At 48.4% G+C, this 21100-nt stretch overlaps 1 protein-coding gene across 5 annotated transcripts in view; it reads right to left on the minus strand.

The window, feature by feature from the left end:
- The window catches only part of DOCK11 (dedicator of cytokinesis 11), a 1707663-nt gene that overhangs the window by 1096532 nt on the left and 590031 nt on the right, over positions 1-21100 (minus strand). For all 5 annotated transcript variants that reach the window (XM_069612850.1, XM_069612848.1, XM_069612847.1 and 2 more), the window contains 2 exons: positions 20251-20379; positions 1566-1781 (listed from right to left, as the gene is read on the minus strand). In XM_069612850.1, coding sequence (XP_069468951.1) covers positions 1566-1781; positions 20251-20379 — 345 coding nt within the window. The remainder of the gene's footprint in view (positions 1-1565; positions 1782-20250; positions 20380-21100) is intronic.

Here is a 21100-nt window from a genome sequence, read left to right on the forward strand (position 1 = left end):
TCCCGCGAGGGGACCTCGTAATGTGGCGGAACGGGTTGAACGGCGCTGTCACCTTTTACGGTGCCGTTTAACCCTTTCCGCCAGGGTCGTAATGAGGCCCATACAGTCTTACTGATCGTACCTGATATTGGCCTGCACAACTCCCTGTAAATACAGATGTGGGGATGAGCGTATGCAGCAACATCCATATCCCACATATTTTTGCATGAAAATAGAATGTGTCTGCAGGAGTTTGGACTGGATTCATAAACACAAGGAGATAATAGGCTCATTCCTGGAGTTCTCGCGTGTTGTGCTCCCTGAAGTGGGAATACGGTAGCCACCTCACTGGGTCCCATCACATCCATGGTGCTAGCATGACCCTGAGGAACTTAGGATCCATCATGAGGCAAACCAGTATTTGCGTCCTAGATAAACCCTTGTATTACAGCTTGTAAATGAAAAATCAAACTGGCATTAAAATGAGAGGGCACTGCCCCAGAGCATCAGCTGAGGACTTTCAGCTTTACAATATGTCGATCATTATGTCAAGGGTGATGTTATATCACCAGGTGGTAACCATTGTTTCTGCTGGGAGGTATTGTAGCAGCAACCACAGATTTCAACAACTGTAAATAAAAGGCTATTACATGAAATGACCAGCAGAGCCACATGGTGGGCACATAACTATGGTCTTCTAGGCTGCAGAATCTGCATTTTCATGTCAGGAGGCACAATGGAAACGGGGCGTGTCCCCCAATTCTATTGGCATTGATACCCATTATTAGATCACAGTGTAAGCAGGGTCAGAGTAAACGCCACCTAGAATTATACCAGCCCCCGCGCTTTTATACATTCTACTTCTGGGCAGCATTTACTGTACTGCTGCTTGGAGATGAGACTTCCTCCACAGGAAGGAGGGGCTTATTGTGTGGCCCAGGAGATCCCACACAAGAAGGGGAGCTTAGGCAAGCACTATGCGGGTCCCTCTTTTCCCACCAAGTCATGGGATTTTAGCACTGTACAGAAATGAGTAGTACCGTGAGGTGGGAAAATACTGTCTGCTGAGAAGGAAAGTATTTTTTACCTTGTGTTATTTAATACGTCCCGGTTTGTTTCAGATTACAGAAATAGAAATCCATTAATTAAATGAATCATTGCACAATAGTTGGAGAACTCGACAGAACTGGCATTGAATGTATAGCTAATACTCACCTTTAAAAGACTAACGTTGTGCATTTAAAAAGAGAAACATTATAAGACGGAGTATAGGACAAACACATGCTGGCCTTGCTTGTAGCACCCCAATCTCTGGCCAGTCATTTCAGCTTGTTATTCCCGTTTCCTTAATACAAATAAGGCTGCATTTACTTCTCACAGGCATGGCTTTCCTACGTATGGGTTAACCCCTTGCTGTCTGAATAAAAAACGACATATCATGTTTTTTGGGTGATTTACTTTCACGTGGAACTGTGCTATGTAGTATATATGTAGTTTGTCCTTAAACAAGGAACCCTGGCTAGCAAAGCTAACCAGCTTGTTTATTTACAAGAATTGCGCTACTGGATTTCAATGTTCCTTCCCACCTGTGTGACGCAGCGTAGCCGCGATTCAGGGATTCCGTGAATGACAGCCCCACTAGGGAGCTCTTCACTTGCACCGTCATCAGTTCCAGTTTGTGCTGAGATGGGGGACAGCATTTCACGTACTGATAAAGGATTTAAGTCGACGTGGAAGTCAGCAGATATCTTGCAATTGTTCTTCACATCAAACAGGGCCAAGCTTACAAAAAAAGGCTCAACCTGAAAGACAAAGATACATTTCTATCAGAAGAAGCAACATGCGGTATATCTTATTTTTTCTCTGTGGGATTTATTGTCTATGTATTTTAAGACTCATAAACGTGGTGTATAACAAGGCACATTATAGGAAAAGACATATGCATGCAATAACCAGATAATTGATGAAGGAAGAGCAAAATAGAACCTCATATTTATTTATTTTATTTATTTATTTACATTTTTAAAGAACTCACACAGCCCGTGGGCATCGAGGCGCTGTTACAGGAATATGTCTTAGTTGCGTATTTATAATGTGCTTAATACCCAGAGGTTTCTAAGCGCGGACCCGGTGATCGAACCTGTGTTGCTTCGTGTCCTCTTGTTTCCAAGGCGAATGCGTTGCCGCTGAGCTATCTTAAAATAATGCACATAAACCATTCTACTATTCAGTCAGGATTCGCAAAATTATTTTTTTAGGAGGTTGTATTCATGATGCATGAACAGTACTTCTTGGCTAGCACCCAAATCAATATTTTACCTGTTTCTCATTGCATAATGGGGAAGTAAATATTGCCAGTGGATCTGCACCCGTGGCACTGTCTACTCTAATTCTGCTGTATAGTGTGGGTTCAACTTCATGAAAGTAGTTCAAGTGACCATTACTTGCACAGGTTTTATAGTTGCAGTTTCATGAAGTGATCTAAACTGACCATTACTGGCATAGATACAGTGGGCCTCACCAGGAGTCTGGTGTTATCCCGGCGGTAATACCACTGGGATACCACCAGCACAAATAGTGTTAGCGCTACTCGGTCCGGTGCTAGTAGCGCTGGATCATGAGTAGGGTACATCGCTAAGTTCCCGTTCCCCAGTGGGTCCATTGGACCCAATGTGTTTGGGGTGCACTATTACCGCTGGTGGTAATTGCCCCAGTAGTAATAGCATCAAAAACGGCAAAGAACGGGCAGTAAGGGGACATTTTACCTCCAGCAAAAAGCTGGAGGTAAAACTCCCACTTACCACCCGACTCATGATTGGGCCAACCCTTAAATGTGGCGGTAATAGTTTTACCGCCGCATTTAAGGGCTAAGGCCCAACTCATGATAAGGCCCATAGTGGCCACAGTATGATGAAGTGATTCGTAGTGATCATTGCTGGCGTAGACAGATTGTGGTCGCAGCTGCATGAAGTGATTTATAGTGACCGTTACTGGCATAGATAGGATTGTGGTCAGAGCTCCATGAAGTGATTCACAGTTACCATTATTGACACAGATGGATTGTGGCTGTGGCTTCATGAAGTGATTTACAGTGACCATTACTGGCATAGATAGGTTGTGGCTGCAGCTTTGTGAAGTGATTTACAGTGAGTATTACTGGCATGGATAGATTGTGTCCACACCTTCATAAAATTAATTTACAATGAGCATTCCTGGAATAGATAGAATGTGGTTGCAGCTTCATGGAAGTGACTTCCAATGTGATGTTGGATTATTTTGTGAACACAGGCATCATGAATATTGTGTACATTTCTTCTGTGTTCTATTGGTGATAATATATTTATTGGATTGTTTTCTTCTATTAGCCTAGGGACCCAAGTGTAAATTGTACTGCTTTTGCACCCAATTTTTCACAAACATTGTGCTATAGAATGCACAATTTGAATCCAATATTTTGGAAAAAAAACATGGGTGATAAACACCCCCAGAACTTCTGCACCTTAGTCAGAATCTCTTGTTACGCTTGGTCACTCACGCTGATTGGGAGAGGTTATTGCCATTACACAAAATTATTCACCTGCCACACACAGATTTTTAATGATATGATATGGCATTTATAACGCACCTATACACAAGTGTTTCAAGGCGCGACGGGGCAAAGGAGGGGGAACAGAGGAAAGACAGACAGCGATCTTACTAGGCCCAGTGTCAATCAGATCGCGCAAGTGCATAGGAAGAGGGAAGGGGAAAAGAGCGAGGGGGTAAGGGGAGGGGACAGTGCAGTACATGGGATAAAAGAATAAACAGAGAAATACAAATACAGCCAACTGGGGCAAGTGCAAGGTAAGTGGAGTTATAAGTGCTGGTAGGGGGACTGAAGGGATACAGAGACAGTCACCAAGTGCTGTGGTTGCCATGGAGGCAGTGCAGGTGTGCAACTGGCGGGGCCTGGGCCCGGGATCAGAAGGGTGGCCAGGTAACTAGTGCAATCTCAGTTTCAATTAAGCAGGGGAAAGGGGGAGAGAAAGCAGAAGCAAAGAGGAAGGTTTTAAGGTGCTTCCGGAACCGGAGATGGTCCTCCTCAAGTTTCAGGGAGGCAGGGAGGATGTTCCAGAGAGAGGCCCCCGCCGAAGAGAGAGATCTACCACCAACTCGTTGCTTGGAGAAGCGGCTGACCCTGAGGGAGTTGGAGGTGGATGAGCAAAGGGCTCGAGGAGGAAGATATTTAGGAAGAGACAGTTGAAGGTAATGAGGCCCCAGGTCCCAGAGGGCCTTGTGGACAATGCAGAGGGTTTTGAATTTAATCCTTGCAGCCACTGGGAGCCAGTGCAGAGATTTCAGTCCTGGAGAGATACGATCCCTGGGCTTGAGGCCAAGGACAAGTCTTGCAGTTCTGTTCTGGATGAGTTGCAGAGGGTGGAGAGTAGAGCAGGCAGATTTAGAAAGAGGCTGTTGCAATAGTCCAACCTAGAGAGAACCAGAGCTCTGGAGACTGTGAGCTTCTGGGGGAAGGAGAGAAAAGGAAGAATACCTCTGAGGAGGTGCAGCTGGTAGTGTGACTTCTTAGAGACGTCAGAGATGTGTGGAGAGTGTGGAGTCGAAGATGACCCTGAGGTTTTTAGCCTTGCAGGTGGGGGCAGGAGGATGGCCAAGAGAGGCCAGCCAGAGAGTGGCAGGAAAGAAGGGAGCGGGTGTGCCGATGAGGAGAATCTCAGTTTTACTGGCATTAAGGCAGAGATCATTGGCGGCGCACCACTCCTGGATAGCAGACAGACAGTCAGAAATGAATGAAGGAGAGGAGGTGGCTGAGGGTAGCCTGAAAATGAGCTGAGTGTCATCCGCATAACATTGGAAGTTGGGGCAGAGAGCGGCAATGAGGTGGGCAAGGAGTGCCAGGTATTGGTTGAACAGCCAGAGAGAGAGGTTAGACCCCTGGGGAACAACACAGGTAGAGATAAAGATAGAGGAGAGGAAGGACCCAAGTTGGACCTCGGAGGATCAATCAGAGAGGAAGGAAGCCAGCCACACCAGGGCCTGACCGGTGATTCCCAGGTTATCACAGAGATGGTTGAGCAGGATGGCATGGTTGACTGTGTCAAAGGCAGAAGAGAGATCAAGCAAGATGAGGACCCAGGGGGTGTTGGAATCAAGGTTGGAGAGCAGGTCTTCACAGATGTTCAGGAGAGCAGTTTCCATACTTCTGGCAGCTCTGAAGCCAGACTGATGATCATGAAGACAACCAACAGATTCAGTGTGGAGATTGAGCTGGGAGATGGCCAGCTTTTCGAGGAGTTTGCCCAGGAAAGGGGTTATGGATATTGAGCGATAGTTAACTGGGCAGGATAGGTCAGCAGAGTGTTTCTTAAGAAGAGGGTGCACAAGTGAGTGCTTAAGGGGGGGAGGGAAAACCCCTGTGGCGAAGGAGTGGTTGCAGAAGTCCTCCAGAGCAGGGGCCAAGGTGTCAATATGGTCCTTGATGGTTTTGGAGGAACAGGGCTGGACCTGTTTTGACAAGGCTTTCATAGATCAGACTTGTCTTGAAACGTCTTCTGGGGAGAACTGGGGAAAGGAAGAAAAGGAGGGAGCAGAGGTGGCCGCAGAATGCCAGTGCCTCGGGAGACACCCGCCCCCAACACCAAAAGCTGCCTCTGCCACCTGCTCATGACCAAGTAGTCAGAACTACATGGGTTCATCAAAACATAAAACAAGATTTTGCTGAAGCAAAGAGCAGGTTGGCTGGATGGGGTCCTCTTCAGGAGTGAATGAGCTCTCATTAAGGAGTGATGAAGCCCCATTCAGGTTTGGGTGGATAATGACAGAAAATTAGATCAGGTGAGTTGCATGAAGTATGGCTAAGCATGCTCTTGAACTGCCACTGTTAAGCGCAGGTAGCAGCAGTGTTTTCGATGAATAGGGATAGGGAAATATGCATTCTCTAGGACCAGGGGACACCTTGGGAGGATAGCTCAGGGGCAATGTGCTCGCCTTGGAAGCAAGACGTCACAGAGCACCACAGGTTCGATCCCCAGGTCCGCACTTAACCTCTGGGTATTAAGCACGTTATAAATAACCTATCATATCATATCTTACCAGAAAATCCCCCTTTTGCAGTTGGGATAAAATGTTTTGCAGATTAACCATTCTGAAAGTTTGAGCCTTGAGGAATTCGTTGAGGACCCGAAGGTCTAGGATCGACCTCCAACCTCCTGTTTTCTAATTTACAAGAAAGCACCTGGAGTGTACTCCTTGTCCCCGCTGATGGGAAGGGACTCTTTCAATGGCTCCCTTTGACAGAAGCGACTGAACTTCCTGTAGCAGTAGATGGACATGCTTCTTTGCCTTTTGCAAGGGAGCAATGGTGTCTGACCCTGCTGGATAAGGGATAACATCCATCACCTATGGTGATGGATTTCCACTTTTCGATTAATTGGGAGGGACTCCCCCCACTGGGCTGTAGAAGTTGGGGTGGGGGGGCGGTCGTGCAACAGGTCAGGTTTGCTTGCATGACTAGTTCCTGGTCTGAGACAAACGACAGCGGTGCTAGTTTCCCCGGTACGATTGTGACTTGATCTAGTAATTGTCTGTCGCTTGGTAAGATGGGGACCTGTATGAATCCGACTGTCCTTATTTGTCCTGGAGAAACAGGATTTTCTCGACAGAAAGGAATGATGGCGCTTCTGCAGCGTTGAGAGAGAGTGCAGTTGTCATATCCATTTTGATGGTCGGCAATGTCACATCTACCTTCTTCCCAAAGAGGTTGATCCCATTAAAAGGCATGTTCACCACCTTTGCCTGTATTCTGCTTGAAAGTTGGTGGACTTGAGCCAGCACTGCCTGCGCAGGACAGCGCCATTTCCAAGCAGTCAAAAACCTGTGTCTGCGATGCCAACAGAGGCTGAGATCTTAAGCCGCCTCACCCACACGAAAGAAGGGAGAAGGCTTCCTCCTTTGTTTGGATGTGATGGCTTTCGAGATGACCCTTTTCCTGAAGGCATTCAGATGCTTGCCCTCCTTGTCAGGGGAACGGAGCCAATGGAGGAGGGGTTGGAGAAACGCTTGCGGGCTGCTGCAAACAACACGCTTGCGGGCCGCTGCAAACAACACAGAGTCGGGGGTGGGTTGTGTCCTGAGACATTTTGGGGCTGATTCGGGCACCCTATATATTTTATCAAACCTTTCCTTCTTGGGAGGTGCAGAGGGTGGGTTGGTCATAGTTAACAGACTGTCTTCCCATATGTCTTCCAGCAAAGGGGTTGCCATAATAGACTTCCTAGGCTGTTCATGTCGCTGGTAGAGAATGCTTTATTTCTTCTGCCCTTCTGGGATTAGGCCAAACATTTTCATGGCCCTTGACATAAAACCATGGAAGAAATTGACTTCTTCCGGTGGAGAATCAGGAAGAGGAGCCTCATCTGGTTTACCATCCCCGGGATTAGGTAAATAAAGATTTCTGTGCCTGTAGTTTGCATGGAGGAATTGTCGCCTGCAACATCATCATCCAAACACATATCCAAAAGGTTCTGTACCGGGGCAGATGGTAGGTGGTCACTGAGCGACTGGGGAGGGGGCACCAAGTACAATACTTGGGCCTGGTTGCATTACAGATGGTTGCAGTGCGTGGTGATGCAGTCTGTGTTGCACCTCGGACACCAAGGACTGCAAGGTGGAGAGTATGTCCATGGAGACGTCTGTAGGAGGCTCCGCTCTATGAAGTTTAGCTGCAGGAATGGTAGATGGAAATAACCACGGCAAAGGAACTGTCCTTGGAGGGGGCATGTCCAACATGGGCTCCACTTCCATGTCGTCTTCAAAGAATACTCCTGTGGGGATCTCCAGATCTGAGTCGATGTTTGATTGAGACGAGTTTCCTGCTGCGGAACAGCTGACAAGCTTAGTTTAGCCAGGGTGACCCCTACTGTTAGGGGCAAAGGACACGGGGCCTAGGTAAGGCAGCCAGGGCAGATGGTTGAGCCATTGCAGGTGCTGATAGTGTCAGTATCGACGGAGAATCGTGTTTCACCTTAGTTGTGGATGAAGGCTTGAATGTTGTCGTCGACTGAGTCGATGAGGATGTCGTTAACGGGTTTATGGTCGAAGATTTTCAGATTGTCGTTGGCGGGGTCATGGTCAAAGATTTGTGGCTTGCCGTCTACAGAGTCGTGGATTAAGTCTCATGCATTGTCGTTGATGGGGATGTCAACGGTTCTTTGTCTTGCATCGGTGACGAGGACTTGGTTTGGCCTGTCGAATGAGTTTTCAGTGAAAGCCTGTCACCTTGGAATGCTGATGACAATTTCTATGACAATTTACCTTGAGTCGCCCGACGGGCTTTTGCAGCCGATGATGAGTGCTTATTTGTCAAAGGCACAGAAAATGAAGGAGCTGAGGCTTCTGTGATGAATCCTGCAGAGCCATCACAGAATCGCAGCCTAAAGTCTCCTCAGATGTGGCCAGAGAAAGGCAGATGCTACCTAATCCTAGCCCTGGGGTTGGTGCCAGGGTGAAGGATCACATAGAAGGAGAAGGCTATCAAGGAAATGTGGTGACTCCATCAGGAGGGACGCAGTATGTATCCTCTTCTGAGTATGAAGGTATCTTAATACCTGAGTATTCAATAGCATGTTGCCTCCCCCCAGGGATTATTCAAGGTACCAAGTATGAAATTCCTTTTTGTAAACCTGAACAGGATGAATATAAGGAACAGGAAGATAATGCAAATCCTTTTAGTAGTTATGATTTTCCAGTGGGTTTAGATAAACCTAAGAGGAAATCATTACCTCCTTTAAAACCTTCCCTTAGAATTATGTCCTATAAACCACTCAAACAGAATGGATTCAATGATTTTAAAATGACTAAGAACATTATGGACTTCAAGTCCCATAATGCTCTTAGTACTGAGACGTGGCAGAGGAGTACAGAGTTACTAAACCGTAGTGAGCGGTCTAGTTGTTCTAATGACCCGCACCTGAGTGGGATCTTTAAACATTTAAAGGCCCTTCAGGTGCAGGCCAGTAGAAAGCAGTGGAATCAGCAGAAGACGCAGAAGGAGAAAGCAGAAGTAGAAGCAGCCGCTGTATGAAGTACAGAAAACATGGCAGAGATCGAGGTTTCTGTGAGATTCAGAGGACGTGCAGCAGGAAGCGGTGTGGAGCCCAGCTGTCCCGATGGAGAGATAAGCTCTCCTACTCCTGCATTTCACTCCGGTATGAAGTTTTCCCCGGAATGTGTGGGGAGCATTAGAAGCTCCATTGACGGACCGTGCCGTGCAAGTGTCAGAAGGCTGACCAGAGCTGTCAAAGGCAAAGGAAACCCTGATCCTTGCAGAAGCAGTGAGTCTTGAGGAGACGCCAGGAAAGACCGGTGAGTTTACCTGACATAGGTGACCCCGGGGCACTCCAAGATATATCCTGCCCATACTGCAAATGATCTGACGTAGGAAGGACTGTGGCTTTCTTCCTGGAGTCTCAGTGAAGTAAAAACAAGTGCAAAAATAATCATCTCCAAAGGGACCACGAGTGTTGAATGAGAATCCTTGAGAAATACAGTCGTGGAGTCACTGAAACTACATAAAGTTCTTGAGATGTATCTATGTTAACAAAGAAACTTGCTTCACAAGCTTGTGACAAATTGACCTCTGCCCTGCAGGGGTACAAGGAAGATTAGAGGATAAAAGGCGCTCTCAGCCCTCACACTTCTACGAACCAAGGGCCAATACAATCATAAAGGTAAAACAGGCACAGTCAAGAGTTGCACCTCTTTTGCCTTTTGTGGAAGTGTGGGGAGAGGGAAGGCTATACTCTTAAGAGAGGTGTGAATTTAGCAGCCCAAACAGTGAAGTATAACAGTCCAAAATAAAAGAATGTTTAATCACGGTGCCATAAAAATGCCAACTTTAGGGGCGTGGCCTGGAGGGCCAGCGATGAGGCAGCTCCATTGATGGCCTCCGCATGGGTCTGCGGCTAAAAGTTGATTTCTCCCGATTCCTGCTATGCCTGCCATGAACGCCGCCAGATTGAGGCAGCGCACCATTGCCTGCAATCTGGGAGCTTAATGCCCCTGGGTTCGCCATAAACGCGGCGAAAGAAACATTCCTCTGGCAGCCGGTGCCGTATCCAAGATGGCGGCCGCTCCTCTTCCTTCCTGGCACACTTGAGGGGGGCGCTGATGGTTCCTGCTCCCGCCTGCCTGCCAGCTACACTTCATTCTGGAGCAGCTCGTAGGATCCTAGCCTGCGCCCCGCCATTGGACCGCGCCCGAAGCCTCGGTGAGCCCGCCATCAGCATGATCTGTGTGCCAGTCCCCCGGGGCTGCCTGGAGGCCTGAGGTGAGGAGCTGGGGGTGGCCTAGCCTTCTGAGGCTCGCAACACCTGCCCCCCCGGCGGCCCACCAATCCACACAAACCCACGCTGTTCCCCGGAGTGTGATGCTTTCCCTGCTTTCCTGGGGTGCCCCGGCCTACCTCTTCGCCAGCCGGGGAGAACCTGCTCCCGCAGCCACATCCTGGACCCCGTCGCAGAGGGCCGCCTGGAGCCCCGTGGCCATTACGGCGACCCAGACCGCTTCCTGAAGGCCTAAAATTCCTCCCACCTCCTGGGGCACTCCGGCCCACTCCACCCCCAATCGCTCTCACCATTTTGGATCCTGCGCCACGTGGATTTGGGGCCGGCCCCCCAGAAGGTGCCCCTAATCCCAAAGCCATGTCCCGAGCGCCGAAGTCCACCAAATCGGCTGATATTTCCATCATGCTACAGGCCGCGGATAAAGGAAAGAAAGCAGATTCCTCCAAACTTACACTCACAAAGCCACCGACGACATGGGGACACTCGCAACAAAAGAAGACCTCCAGGCCTTCATGTCGGACATCAAGTCAGAATTTAGAACCTGCATGACGGAACTCACTGCTAAACTGGAACAAACTGACCAAAGGGTCGGGAGCATAGAGCAGAGGATGGGGGAGGCTGAAGACCTGGCCACAGATCACTCTAACTCGTTATCAGCTCTACAACGTACCATCCAGATGCTAACAGAGGGGACCGAAATTCTTGAGTTCAAACAGGAAGACATGGAAAACCGCTCCCGCTGCAACAACCTGCGCCTCTGAGGGGTACCTACCTCGGTTTCTGATAAGGAGCTCCCCGGGTATGTAAGCACTTTCTTCCAGTCCCTCCTGCCGGATATCGACGATACCGAACTCCTACTTGATCGGACCCATAGGTTGCGTCCTCGCCGGGGAGTGGATTCCGACTCCCCTCCAGACGTAATTACAAGGATCCATTTTTACACCTCTAAGGAGGCCATCACAGCAATAGGCCAATCAAAGGAGGAGCTCTCCTTCCAGGGCGTCCCACTACAGATCTTCCAGGACCTCTCCCCTCTGACTCTGTAGAAACACAGGATGCTTCACCCGCTTTCGCTATTCCTCCGAGGCCAGCCGATTTGCTACCAGTGGCTCTTCCACATGGCGCTACAATTCTCCTACAAAGGCACCTCGATGACGCAGCATCTATTCTACGTTCGGACTCCCCCGGGACCTCAGATCCATCCCTCCCGGACGGAACCAGCCCGGCCCCGAACTCCAGCTCCCCAAGGCCAAATCGGGCCCCTTGGTCAAGGGTGCAGAGAAACCACAAACCCAAATGACATGCGTGGATGCCTGCACAGGACACATAGCACTGGAACCACTTGAGCCATTCGAGCTCGCCGCGGACCCTATGCGGTCCATACCCTCCTCCAAGGTGGATGACACCTCTTTACCCTTGGAGAATTTCCCAACCATGTTGGTTCTGTCGGATGACAGCCTGGGCAGCCAGGGGCCATGCCGATAGTTTAAAATCGGCCCCCTTGGTTGCAGTTTGGACCTCCCGTTGGAGGCAGTTGTTGAACGCTCATATCTCCCATTGGAGACCAGTCTTAAAACCCTCAACCACAGGAGAACCTGAAATAGCTATGCTCTCACAGCCATGGCTGATTTAACCCTCCACCAGTCCTCCCCCCACTACCAAGCAAACTCTTTGAGCCAGCCGCCACATCTGAAACTCAAGTTCACCACCTTGAACGTCAGGGGCTTGAACTCCCCCCCAAAGAGGAAATCCATTCTGCAGAGGCTACAGGACGATGGGACCTCAATCGCTTTCCTGCAAGAAACAGAATTAATCCCATCGTGCTTCTCTCGTTTGCGAAGCAGACTCTTTCCGCTACAATTCTTTGCTTCCAATGGAACTAAGAAGGGAGGCACCGCTATTCTATTCACGAAAGACCTGAAGCCCCAGATCCTGGACTTGCTACGATGTCAGGATGGTCGCTTTATCACAATAAAATGCATTGTCTTGGGCCAGCTCTACACCCTCATATCGGCCTACGCCCCGAACAAACACCATGAAGGCTTCTACCAAGACCTAGAAGACTCCCTCCTCCCATTCATCCAGGGGCAAGTCATCATGGGAGGGGACTTCAACGGGGTCTCGGACCCCCTCAAGGGCAGATCCCACCCCCCGACATCCAGAGATTCGAAGTTGGCCACTGGCCTGCTCCATCTGTTCCGCAAGCTGAACATTGCGGATTCCTGGAGGGTATTGTCCCCAGAAGAGAAAGATTTCACTTTCTACTTGTACGTGCATCCACCTTCGCCAGGATCGACCTACTCCTGACCTCCCCCCAGATCCTGACCTTCACGGACGATGTGGTGATTGGCCCCCGGATCCTCTCGGACCATGCTCCAGTCACCCTGACCCTGCTGTCTCACGACCCGGATCCCCCCCTCACCGCCAGTGGAGTCTATATGATCCTATTCTGGGAGAGATGGCAATGAGAGACTCAATCGCCAGGGCAATAAAAAACTTCTTTGCAGAAAACCGGGATGAGGATACTTCCCCGGCCAACACCTGGGATGCCATGAAGGCAGTGCTCAGAGGGGAACTGATCGCCCAAGGCGCCTCATTCCACAAAAGAAGGCAGGTGACCCGTGCTGCCCTGGAAGCCGAGGTCCGTGAAGCTGAAGCTATTCACAAAAGAAAGGGCTGGGCCCAAAAATCTTATAGGGTCCTGCAAATGGCAAGGAAGAAGCTTGAAGCGCATTACGCTGAGGCTACTGCAAACCTATTAACTAGAATCAAGCAATGGTATTACGTTCATAACAATAAGGCCAACAAATTGCTGGTTAATAAGCTGGCCAGGGAGAAGAGCAGGAATTCCATCCTGAGCCTCCGCGACCCGCGGGGGCGATCCACTATGCGGACCACGAGAAATTACGCCTGGCGTCCGTCCACCACTCAAAAGTAATGACGGCAGCCCCGAGAGATTCGGCCGAGCAGCGTGCGTACATCCAAGGGGCGGCACTCCCACACCTGACCTCAGCGGCCAGGGAAGAGCTTGAAGTGCCTATTGCAACTGAGGAAGTGGAGGCTGCTATCAAAAGCCTGAAATCTAGAGCCCCAGGTCTGGACGGTTTTTCCACCCGCTTCTGCAAACTCTTCTGGCCCCAACTGGTGGCCCCCCTGGCTTGTCTCTTCAACTCATTCGCGGCCTCTGGAACGGTCACTCCAGTGATGCAGGAATCCATCACAGTCCTCATCCTTAAGCCTGGAAAGGACCCCCAAGAAATCAGTTTGTATAGACCATCTCTCTGCTGAATCTGGATGCGAATATATATTTGAAGATCCTGGCAATCGTCTTGCACCTATCCCTCCGAGCATCATAGACCCAGACCAGACTGGGTTTATAAGTCACAGGCCGATGAAAGATAACATTCGCAGAGCACTGAACCTAATAGAGATCGACAACCGGGACTCTCAGCAATTGGCCCGACTGGCGCTGGACGCAACCAAGGCCTTCGATAAGGTGGACTGGTCTTACCTACGCCTCACTCTGGAGGCCTTTAGCTTTGGTCCGACCTTCGGGAAAATGGACTTCGCGAACTACCAAGCCCCTAAGACTAGGCTGAGGGTCAACGGCCGCCTATCGGATCCAATCCACCTCACATGCGGGATGAGGCAGGGATGCCCACTGGCCCTGCTGCTATTTGCTCTGGCCATGGAGCCGCTGGCCCTACGGATTTGCAAAAGCCCCCGGATCAGTGGCCCGAGGGTCGGCTCCGAACAACATAAAGTGGCCCTCTATGCAGACGATGTCCTGTTGACCATCACGAACATTGAAAGCTCCATGAGGGAGGCCCTGACTGAAATCCACGACTTCGGGAGGGTATCGGGGTTCGCCATTATTTTTCAAAAGTCAACGGCAATCGGAGTGGACCTGACCCCAGCCGAACGAGAGACCTTAGAGGAACGAGGCCCATTCCAATGGAGCACTCACTCGATCCCATACCTAGGGGTCCAGATTCCCTCAATCCCAGCGAAAATCTATCAGGCTAACTTTCCGCCGCTTTTCGAGGAATTGGAGAAGGACTTGGCCCGCTGGCAATCGCAAGAAATCTCCCTGTTGGGCCGCATCACAACATGTAAAATGAACCTTCTCTCCCGTTTCCTCTACGCCTGCGCCTCCCTCCCAGCCCTAATTCCGCTTCCCCCCCTACAGCGGCTCCAAAGAAAGATGGTCACCTTCATCTGGAAGGGGAAGAAAGCACGCATCCCGCAAAGATCGATGATGGCCAGCACGAGACTGGGTGGATTGGGGGTGCCCGACCTCCAAAAATACCAAATTGCAGCACAGCTGGCCCACCTTCATGCATGGGGGCTTGCCACAGGGTGGCCGAAATGGGTGGACATTGAGCAATCCTGCCTTCCTCTCCCCCTCCGCTTCCTCGCGTTTCTCCCCACCGCCCTATGCCGGAGCTGGCCGGGAGTCCTGACGGCCATGAAACAGTCAATAAAGGCTTGGGAGTGGGCCCGCAGACATCGTGACGTCCCTGGAGATCTGATGGCACTCTCTCCAATCTTCCTCAACCCAGCGTTCCCCCCAGAGCCTGTCCAAGGAACTTTAAGAATTGGGTCGCGGGAGGCCTTGAAACCCTGGGGAAACTTTTCGATGAGGACTCCCCCTAACCTTTGAACGCTGTAAATCAGCATTCCAACTAGCGGAGACGGATAGATACTCCTATGCCCAACTCAGGCACTGGTGCTGCCACCCTCAGACCCGGGCAGCGGCCACAAGACCCCTTACTTCACTAGAGCTAACAGTGAGCGACCTGCCGGCCCAGGGTAAGATCTCAACTCTCTATAAGCTGCTACAAGAGGACCCCTTTCGTTCCAGGCCCTCCTATATGTCTCAATGGGAGGCGGACCTTGGGCACGCCATAGAAGACCACGCGTGGGTGGACATTTGGTCCAGAACACGCACAGCATCCCGCTGCGTCACCAACTAAGAGTGCGCCCATAAACTGCTCCTGCGATGGTATTATCCCCCCCTCCGCCTCCATCACTTCCAACGGGCCCTGGACCCTCACTGCTGGTGCCTCTGTGGCCTCTCAGGATCATACTTTCATATGTGGTGGACCTGCCCCAGAGTAAAGGACTTCTGGACTCATTGCCTAGCCACTATAAAGGACGTCACCCAGGTGGCCATTCCACTCACGCCTGAGAAAGTCCTCCTGGGGATCCCGCTACCAGACGTATACCCGAGATCGGGGAGGAGAGCGGCCCTGTATCACAGTTCTTGCTGGCAGCCAAAATCACGGTGGCCCGCACTTGAAAATCCGCAGATGGTCCCTTGATGACCCTCTGCTGGATCAAACTCTGGGACATCCTGATCGCTGAGAAGGTCACGGCAGCTAAAGCAGGACTGCTCCACCGACTCATGGACATTTGGGCTCCGGTGCTGGACTATGACCAGAACTTTCCGGCCCTGACATTTAAACCACACCTGATTGCAAGAGCCCTTCATTCTATGGACGATCCGTCGCCACTACTGGACCAGGCCGACTAGGCCCGGGTGCAGTGCTCACTGAGGGACTTAAAGGAGAGGGGGAGGGGGGTTTTGTGCCTTATATGCCTTGAGATGCTTTAAGTACTGTGAATGTATATCCTCCTGTGTGTTGAGTTATAAATAAACACATTTTTAAAAAATGCCAACTTTAATCAAACACACCATGTACAATAATAACTAACTGGAAAACACTCCCCAAAACCCACACCTGAGGAAAGAACATAGAATAAGCAAAGTTAGTAGATGCACCACTTTGAGTAATGAATCATGGGTAAAAGGCAAGCAAAAGCAACAATGTTCTTGAAAGTGTATAAGCACATGTGAGCAAGAAAAGGTTCAAAGTGCCCTAACCAGTCTCTAGGGCCCAGAAATGGACCAGGTTGCAGAAATCAGTCAATAGTACCTTTGATGGTTTAACCATGTTGAACCAGGCTTCTCAGCGCTGATCATGGTGTCTGATCGGTTCGAGGGTACAGCAGTCACAATGGCCCAGCGGCAAACTGGTGCTGAGTCAGGGTCGAATGGAAGGTGGCTGTAGTCTCAAATTGTCTGCAGTTCGCATTGTGCGGTCTGCAGGTTCAGTCAGCGATCGCACCTCAAAGGTGGTGAGCTGGTAACAGGATGCGCAGGTGAGTGGATTCTATGCAGAGGTCACTGTTCGGGGAACACTGTTCGGGTCTGGTCCATTGACTTACAGGAAGCAGAGATGAAGGATCTAGTGTTTCAGATGGTGGATCGGCAAAGCAGCAGCATATCATGGTTCAATCCGAGGCAACCACATGCTTTTGCTGGCATGGTGTGGAGGTGAACAGAGTCGAAGAGCGAAGAGAGGTTCAGACAATAATGGACACCAAAGGGCAGCGTCGGAGGGTCCTACTAGATTACTCGGCATCGAGCGTGCATAAGTCACACCTTGGAGTGGGTTGACATCAACAACTAGGGCCTTGGCTGTTCTGGTTTCAAAGTCCTGTGAGGCCCACTCCAGGGTCTCAAGGATCAATGTTAGTCCCTTTCTCAGGCTTCCCTACACATTGGAGTCTTGCACACACCTTCAGGGAACCTGCTACATGATGAGGTTCTACCTAAAAGGGTGGCTTGCTGAGAGGCAGCAGCGTTCACCCCCAATGGAACCTGATGATGGTTAGGGGACAGCATTGGTGTCTGCCTTGGAACACCTGCCTTCATCTCACAACTGGATGAATTTAGAGAGGTCTGCTTTAAGGCGATTCCCAAGATGATTCAAAGAAGTGGTGGGAGACCCCTTCTTTTATATGCAAAATTCCCCTGGTGATTGGACTAAAGCTTTGCTGCTTAGGGGTCCAATCCCTGCTCTTAAAATGTGTGGACTTTGCCCTTCTAATGTCACACTCAAAGTGCTTTGCTCTAGGGGAAGTGGGGGAACAAGTCAAGAGGAAGCCAGGAAGAGAGAATCAAGATGGCAGAACCCCCCCAAAACTGTACAAATCCCTCTCTGGCTACACTAACCATTGACCAGTTTTGTCGCTCTAGAGCTCTGGGATATGCAAGCTCCACAATGACAGCCAGATTGTGGAACTCTGTGCCATCTGAACTGCATGTTATTAGTGATCTTTATATATTTAGGAGGCAAATTAAAACATATTTATTCTAAACATCAATTGAATCTGTCCACTTAGATGTTCTCGATGGTTTTATCTTGATTGTAGGATCCCCCACTGTTCTTTCTTTATTCATTATTTATTATTGCCTGCGCACTTAGATACCTGGTGGGGTGGTCATGCCACACACATCTTCCAGGATGGAGGACCAACAACAATAACTAACCCTGCCCCCTTTCCTTATGAATAAGATAAGAGGCCTTTAGAAATGCAGCCACGTGGTGTGAGGGCTGGCTCTCTGTGAATGGGTGTGCCACTTGGTTTCTGTTCCCAGGCCACCATCCTGCGGAGGGGCTGTCCTGGGGGAAGGGAGTTACCTGCCCTTACAAAAGAACAAAGAGAAGCACTCCTCCAAGGCTACAGTCCTGTCAGGGGACGTGGTGTGTCTTGTCTGCTGACATGTATGAAATCAATTTACTGTGGCTGAGAGAGGCTGGCCACCATACTCTAACTCAGGTATGGCTTATATTTACTTTTTGGTGGGCCACCAGGACAGGATTCCATAGTAATGCAGTTTTTGGAACAGGCGTGCATTTCTTAAATGCAGTCCCTGCACTGCGGACACTTGGCTGCTGTCCCTGCAGCTGATAAGAAGGCACCTGTGACCTCAGAACCTGCCCTGCGCCACACTGATAGAGCAGGTGCTGCAAATAAGGATACTGATGCAGCAGAGAACAGGTACACACTATGCTTTTGGCATGGAGCTTATGACAGCAGACTCTGAGTAGCAGATTTCCCTGTCAGAGATGGAATTACCTGTATCATTGTATTATTTTATAAAAATGTTAAAAAGCCAGAGCTTTCACATGTTTGCCAGATGGCAATTCTTCACAAAGCTACTTCCAAATGTAAAGGTAGGTTTCCCCAAAAATACCATCCTCTACTCTTCATTGCAACTGGATCAAACCATTGGCACTGCACTTTCCAAAGCTCTGACTTGTTAAGTACTTGCTTTTTAACACTCTTGGTTTTCTAATCCTGTCCAAAAAGCTGCATGCTGTAATTGACCCTTGGAATAGACCTACGCTTCATTTCTCAAGCCGTAAAACCCTAGTGGACAGTTAAGAATACTTTTTAACCCTGGTGCGGCATTATTGATTATTTTCCCTCCCTATTTCTAACCCCAATTATTAAATAGTTTCTGGTTTGTATGTTATCATAGCTATTAAACATTTCCATTTCTGGACTTTTCCATTTTAATCTTTTAACGTTTGTGCATTGTTCTATTAGTGTCTGACATCCTTCAGAAACCTCTGCAAGGTTTGGCCTTAAGTTCAGCTACTGCAACCGAAAGGAGAGCATCAGTATTTTAAAGTCTCTTTGGCCCGTCTCTGTTTGTCATTAGCTAAATTAAGCAGTCGTCAAAGCTCAGTTATAGCATCTTAACCCTCTCAAAATATAGCCCCTTGGAAGTGATGGAGTATGATGCGAAGGTACATAGCACCCCCTCCAACAGTCTACTCTGTTTTTCAATGTGCCTTTGGTCCTATGTGATATTACCAAATCAAATTTTACCAAATCAAATTTCACCCGTAAAAGAAAAATACAAATTTTTTAATTATTTTATTTGGGGAGTACCCTGCCCAAACCCCCCGTTTCCCTACATGTGTAAGGCCGCCCTGAGCCCCCCACCCGACCCCTTTCAACCCCTTATCCCCATCCCATATCTATTTGTTTTTCGGTATTCTTTCAGTAGAATTTGATGCAGTATTTTATTTTCGGTATCATCACTTGATACCTGCCTTTCAATATCTTGTGAGTTTTATTGCAGCAAATGTATTGGGCAGAAAGGAAAGAAGTCATGCAGAATTAATCTAACAACGGATGAAAATCTAAAAGTTGTGATAAAAAAGAATCCGGATTCTTTTAGCTTAACACGGAGCGCATGTGCTCTGTATTCATTAAGCATTAACTAGAAGCTAAATCTGTACAGGGCAAGTCTTCCCATTGCATTCATAACATCAACACTTGATCAGATCAGTTTTTTTTTAAAAACATAACAATCCATAACTCATGTTCTTATAGGTTTACCCAAGGAGGACACCGTTGGGTGTGAGAGGAGGGGGGGAGATATCGACAAACACTTCAAACTTCGAAGAAACAATTCTGATCTAGTTTTCTTTGTGTAAAATGAACTTATATCAAAGACGGCATTTCTTTTGAAAGGGTGTCGATTTTATTAGGTTTGTGTTGTTCAAGCCTTTGTTAATACTTGCTTTAAAAAATATCAACATTATTGTGTCTTCTTCATGTTTTTATTTTTCTGACACTACAGTGGAGTGAGTCCTAAACTTCGTTTTTTTAACATTTAACATTTTATTTTAATATATTTTTGGATTTACTGCCCCCTTGTGTACATTTCTGGCATAGCGCTTTGCCTTTCGTTTTTTGTTTGTTTTTCTCGTCTCTTTTTTTGCAGTTCAGATTATGTTATCATAATTTTATTTGTTTCAGTGTTTTATGCTCCCTTTATCTTATTTTTTTTCAAAATTACATAATTCCCTTTCTGATAGGTTCGAGCTGATGGGAATGCTATTATTGTTTTTATTGCCTGTTCTCTAGGATCATTATTTAAATACTGGGTATCAAGTACGTAATACAAATACAGTAGAAAACCTCACACCCAACAAAATCATTTGATTTCTCTGTTTCCGATCTGAGCTGTAAGCCTGTGCAGCATTTCTTAATGAGCAATAGTTTGCAATAACATACACATATTTCTAAAGAACTTGTAAAAATGAAAAATCAAAATGCTTACATTTTTTAGAGCTCCATCTGGTCCGCAACACAGACTGAACAGCAGGTCGTGACAGTTCACAATGAAACGGCGACAGCACTTCTCTTCAAACGGTTTAATGTCTGGTTCAATTCCTGAAAAGTCCAGCCTCTAGAAAGAAATTTGAATAATGAATAATTAAATTAATACTATGTAATAGCCTTCATTTGCTGAAACTGAACAGAAGATGTATTATCTAGAAACTGGTTGACTGTGTGCAGAGGCGCGAGGAGATATAAAGACAGGAACGTGTTTCATTGTGTTATCCTGTAGTGTTTCCATGGGTCTTCGCGCGCTCTTTTTACTGGTCAACAAAATACTCACTGTCATGGACAAAAGTGTTCACTGCCCATGAGCCACACAGCTCATATTGCTGGTGTTGGAGTCAGGCGGGCTATGGTTCAGCCGCTCTCATGTACTGTTTGAGGGGTCCTGCATTGTGCAGACTCGGGGCACACAGGAATTTGAAAGAACCCTTGGGTGGCTTGGTGCAAGCAAATGTGCGGACAAACTGCACAATAAGTCGCTTGTGAGTGTGAATCTGTAGTCGCACACCAACAAGTACCCTTTATGAATGTATGGGTTGCTCATGAGTGTCATTTTGGTCTTTTTATTTGTGGTAACGTGTGGAAATGAAGGACACTCGTGGTAGGTGATATATGCTGTATTGTCAACACAGACCCTGAGCCCAGCGGGACTCCACCAGCATGCACCTAAACTCTTAACCACAGAACATAGAGCGCCCTTCACAAGTAAACAAGCTAAACACCTTGTGGAACCATGATGTACATTCCACCCATAAGGTTCCACATCATCTGACTCACAATGTAAC

This window comes from Ambystoma mexicanum, chromosome 5p (assembly GCF_040938575.1).
Source record: "Ambystoma mexicanum isolate Mex_15411 chromosome 5p, UKY_AmexF1_1, whole genome shotgun sequence".
Lineage (NCBI taxonomy): Eukaryota > Metazoa > Chordata > Amphibia > Caudata > Ambystomatidae > Ambystoma > Ambystoma mexicanum.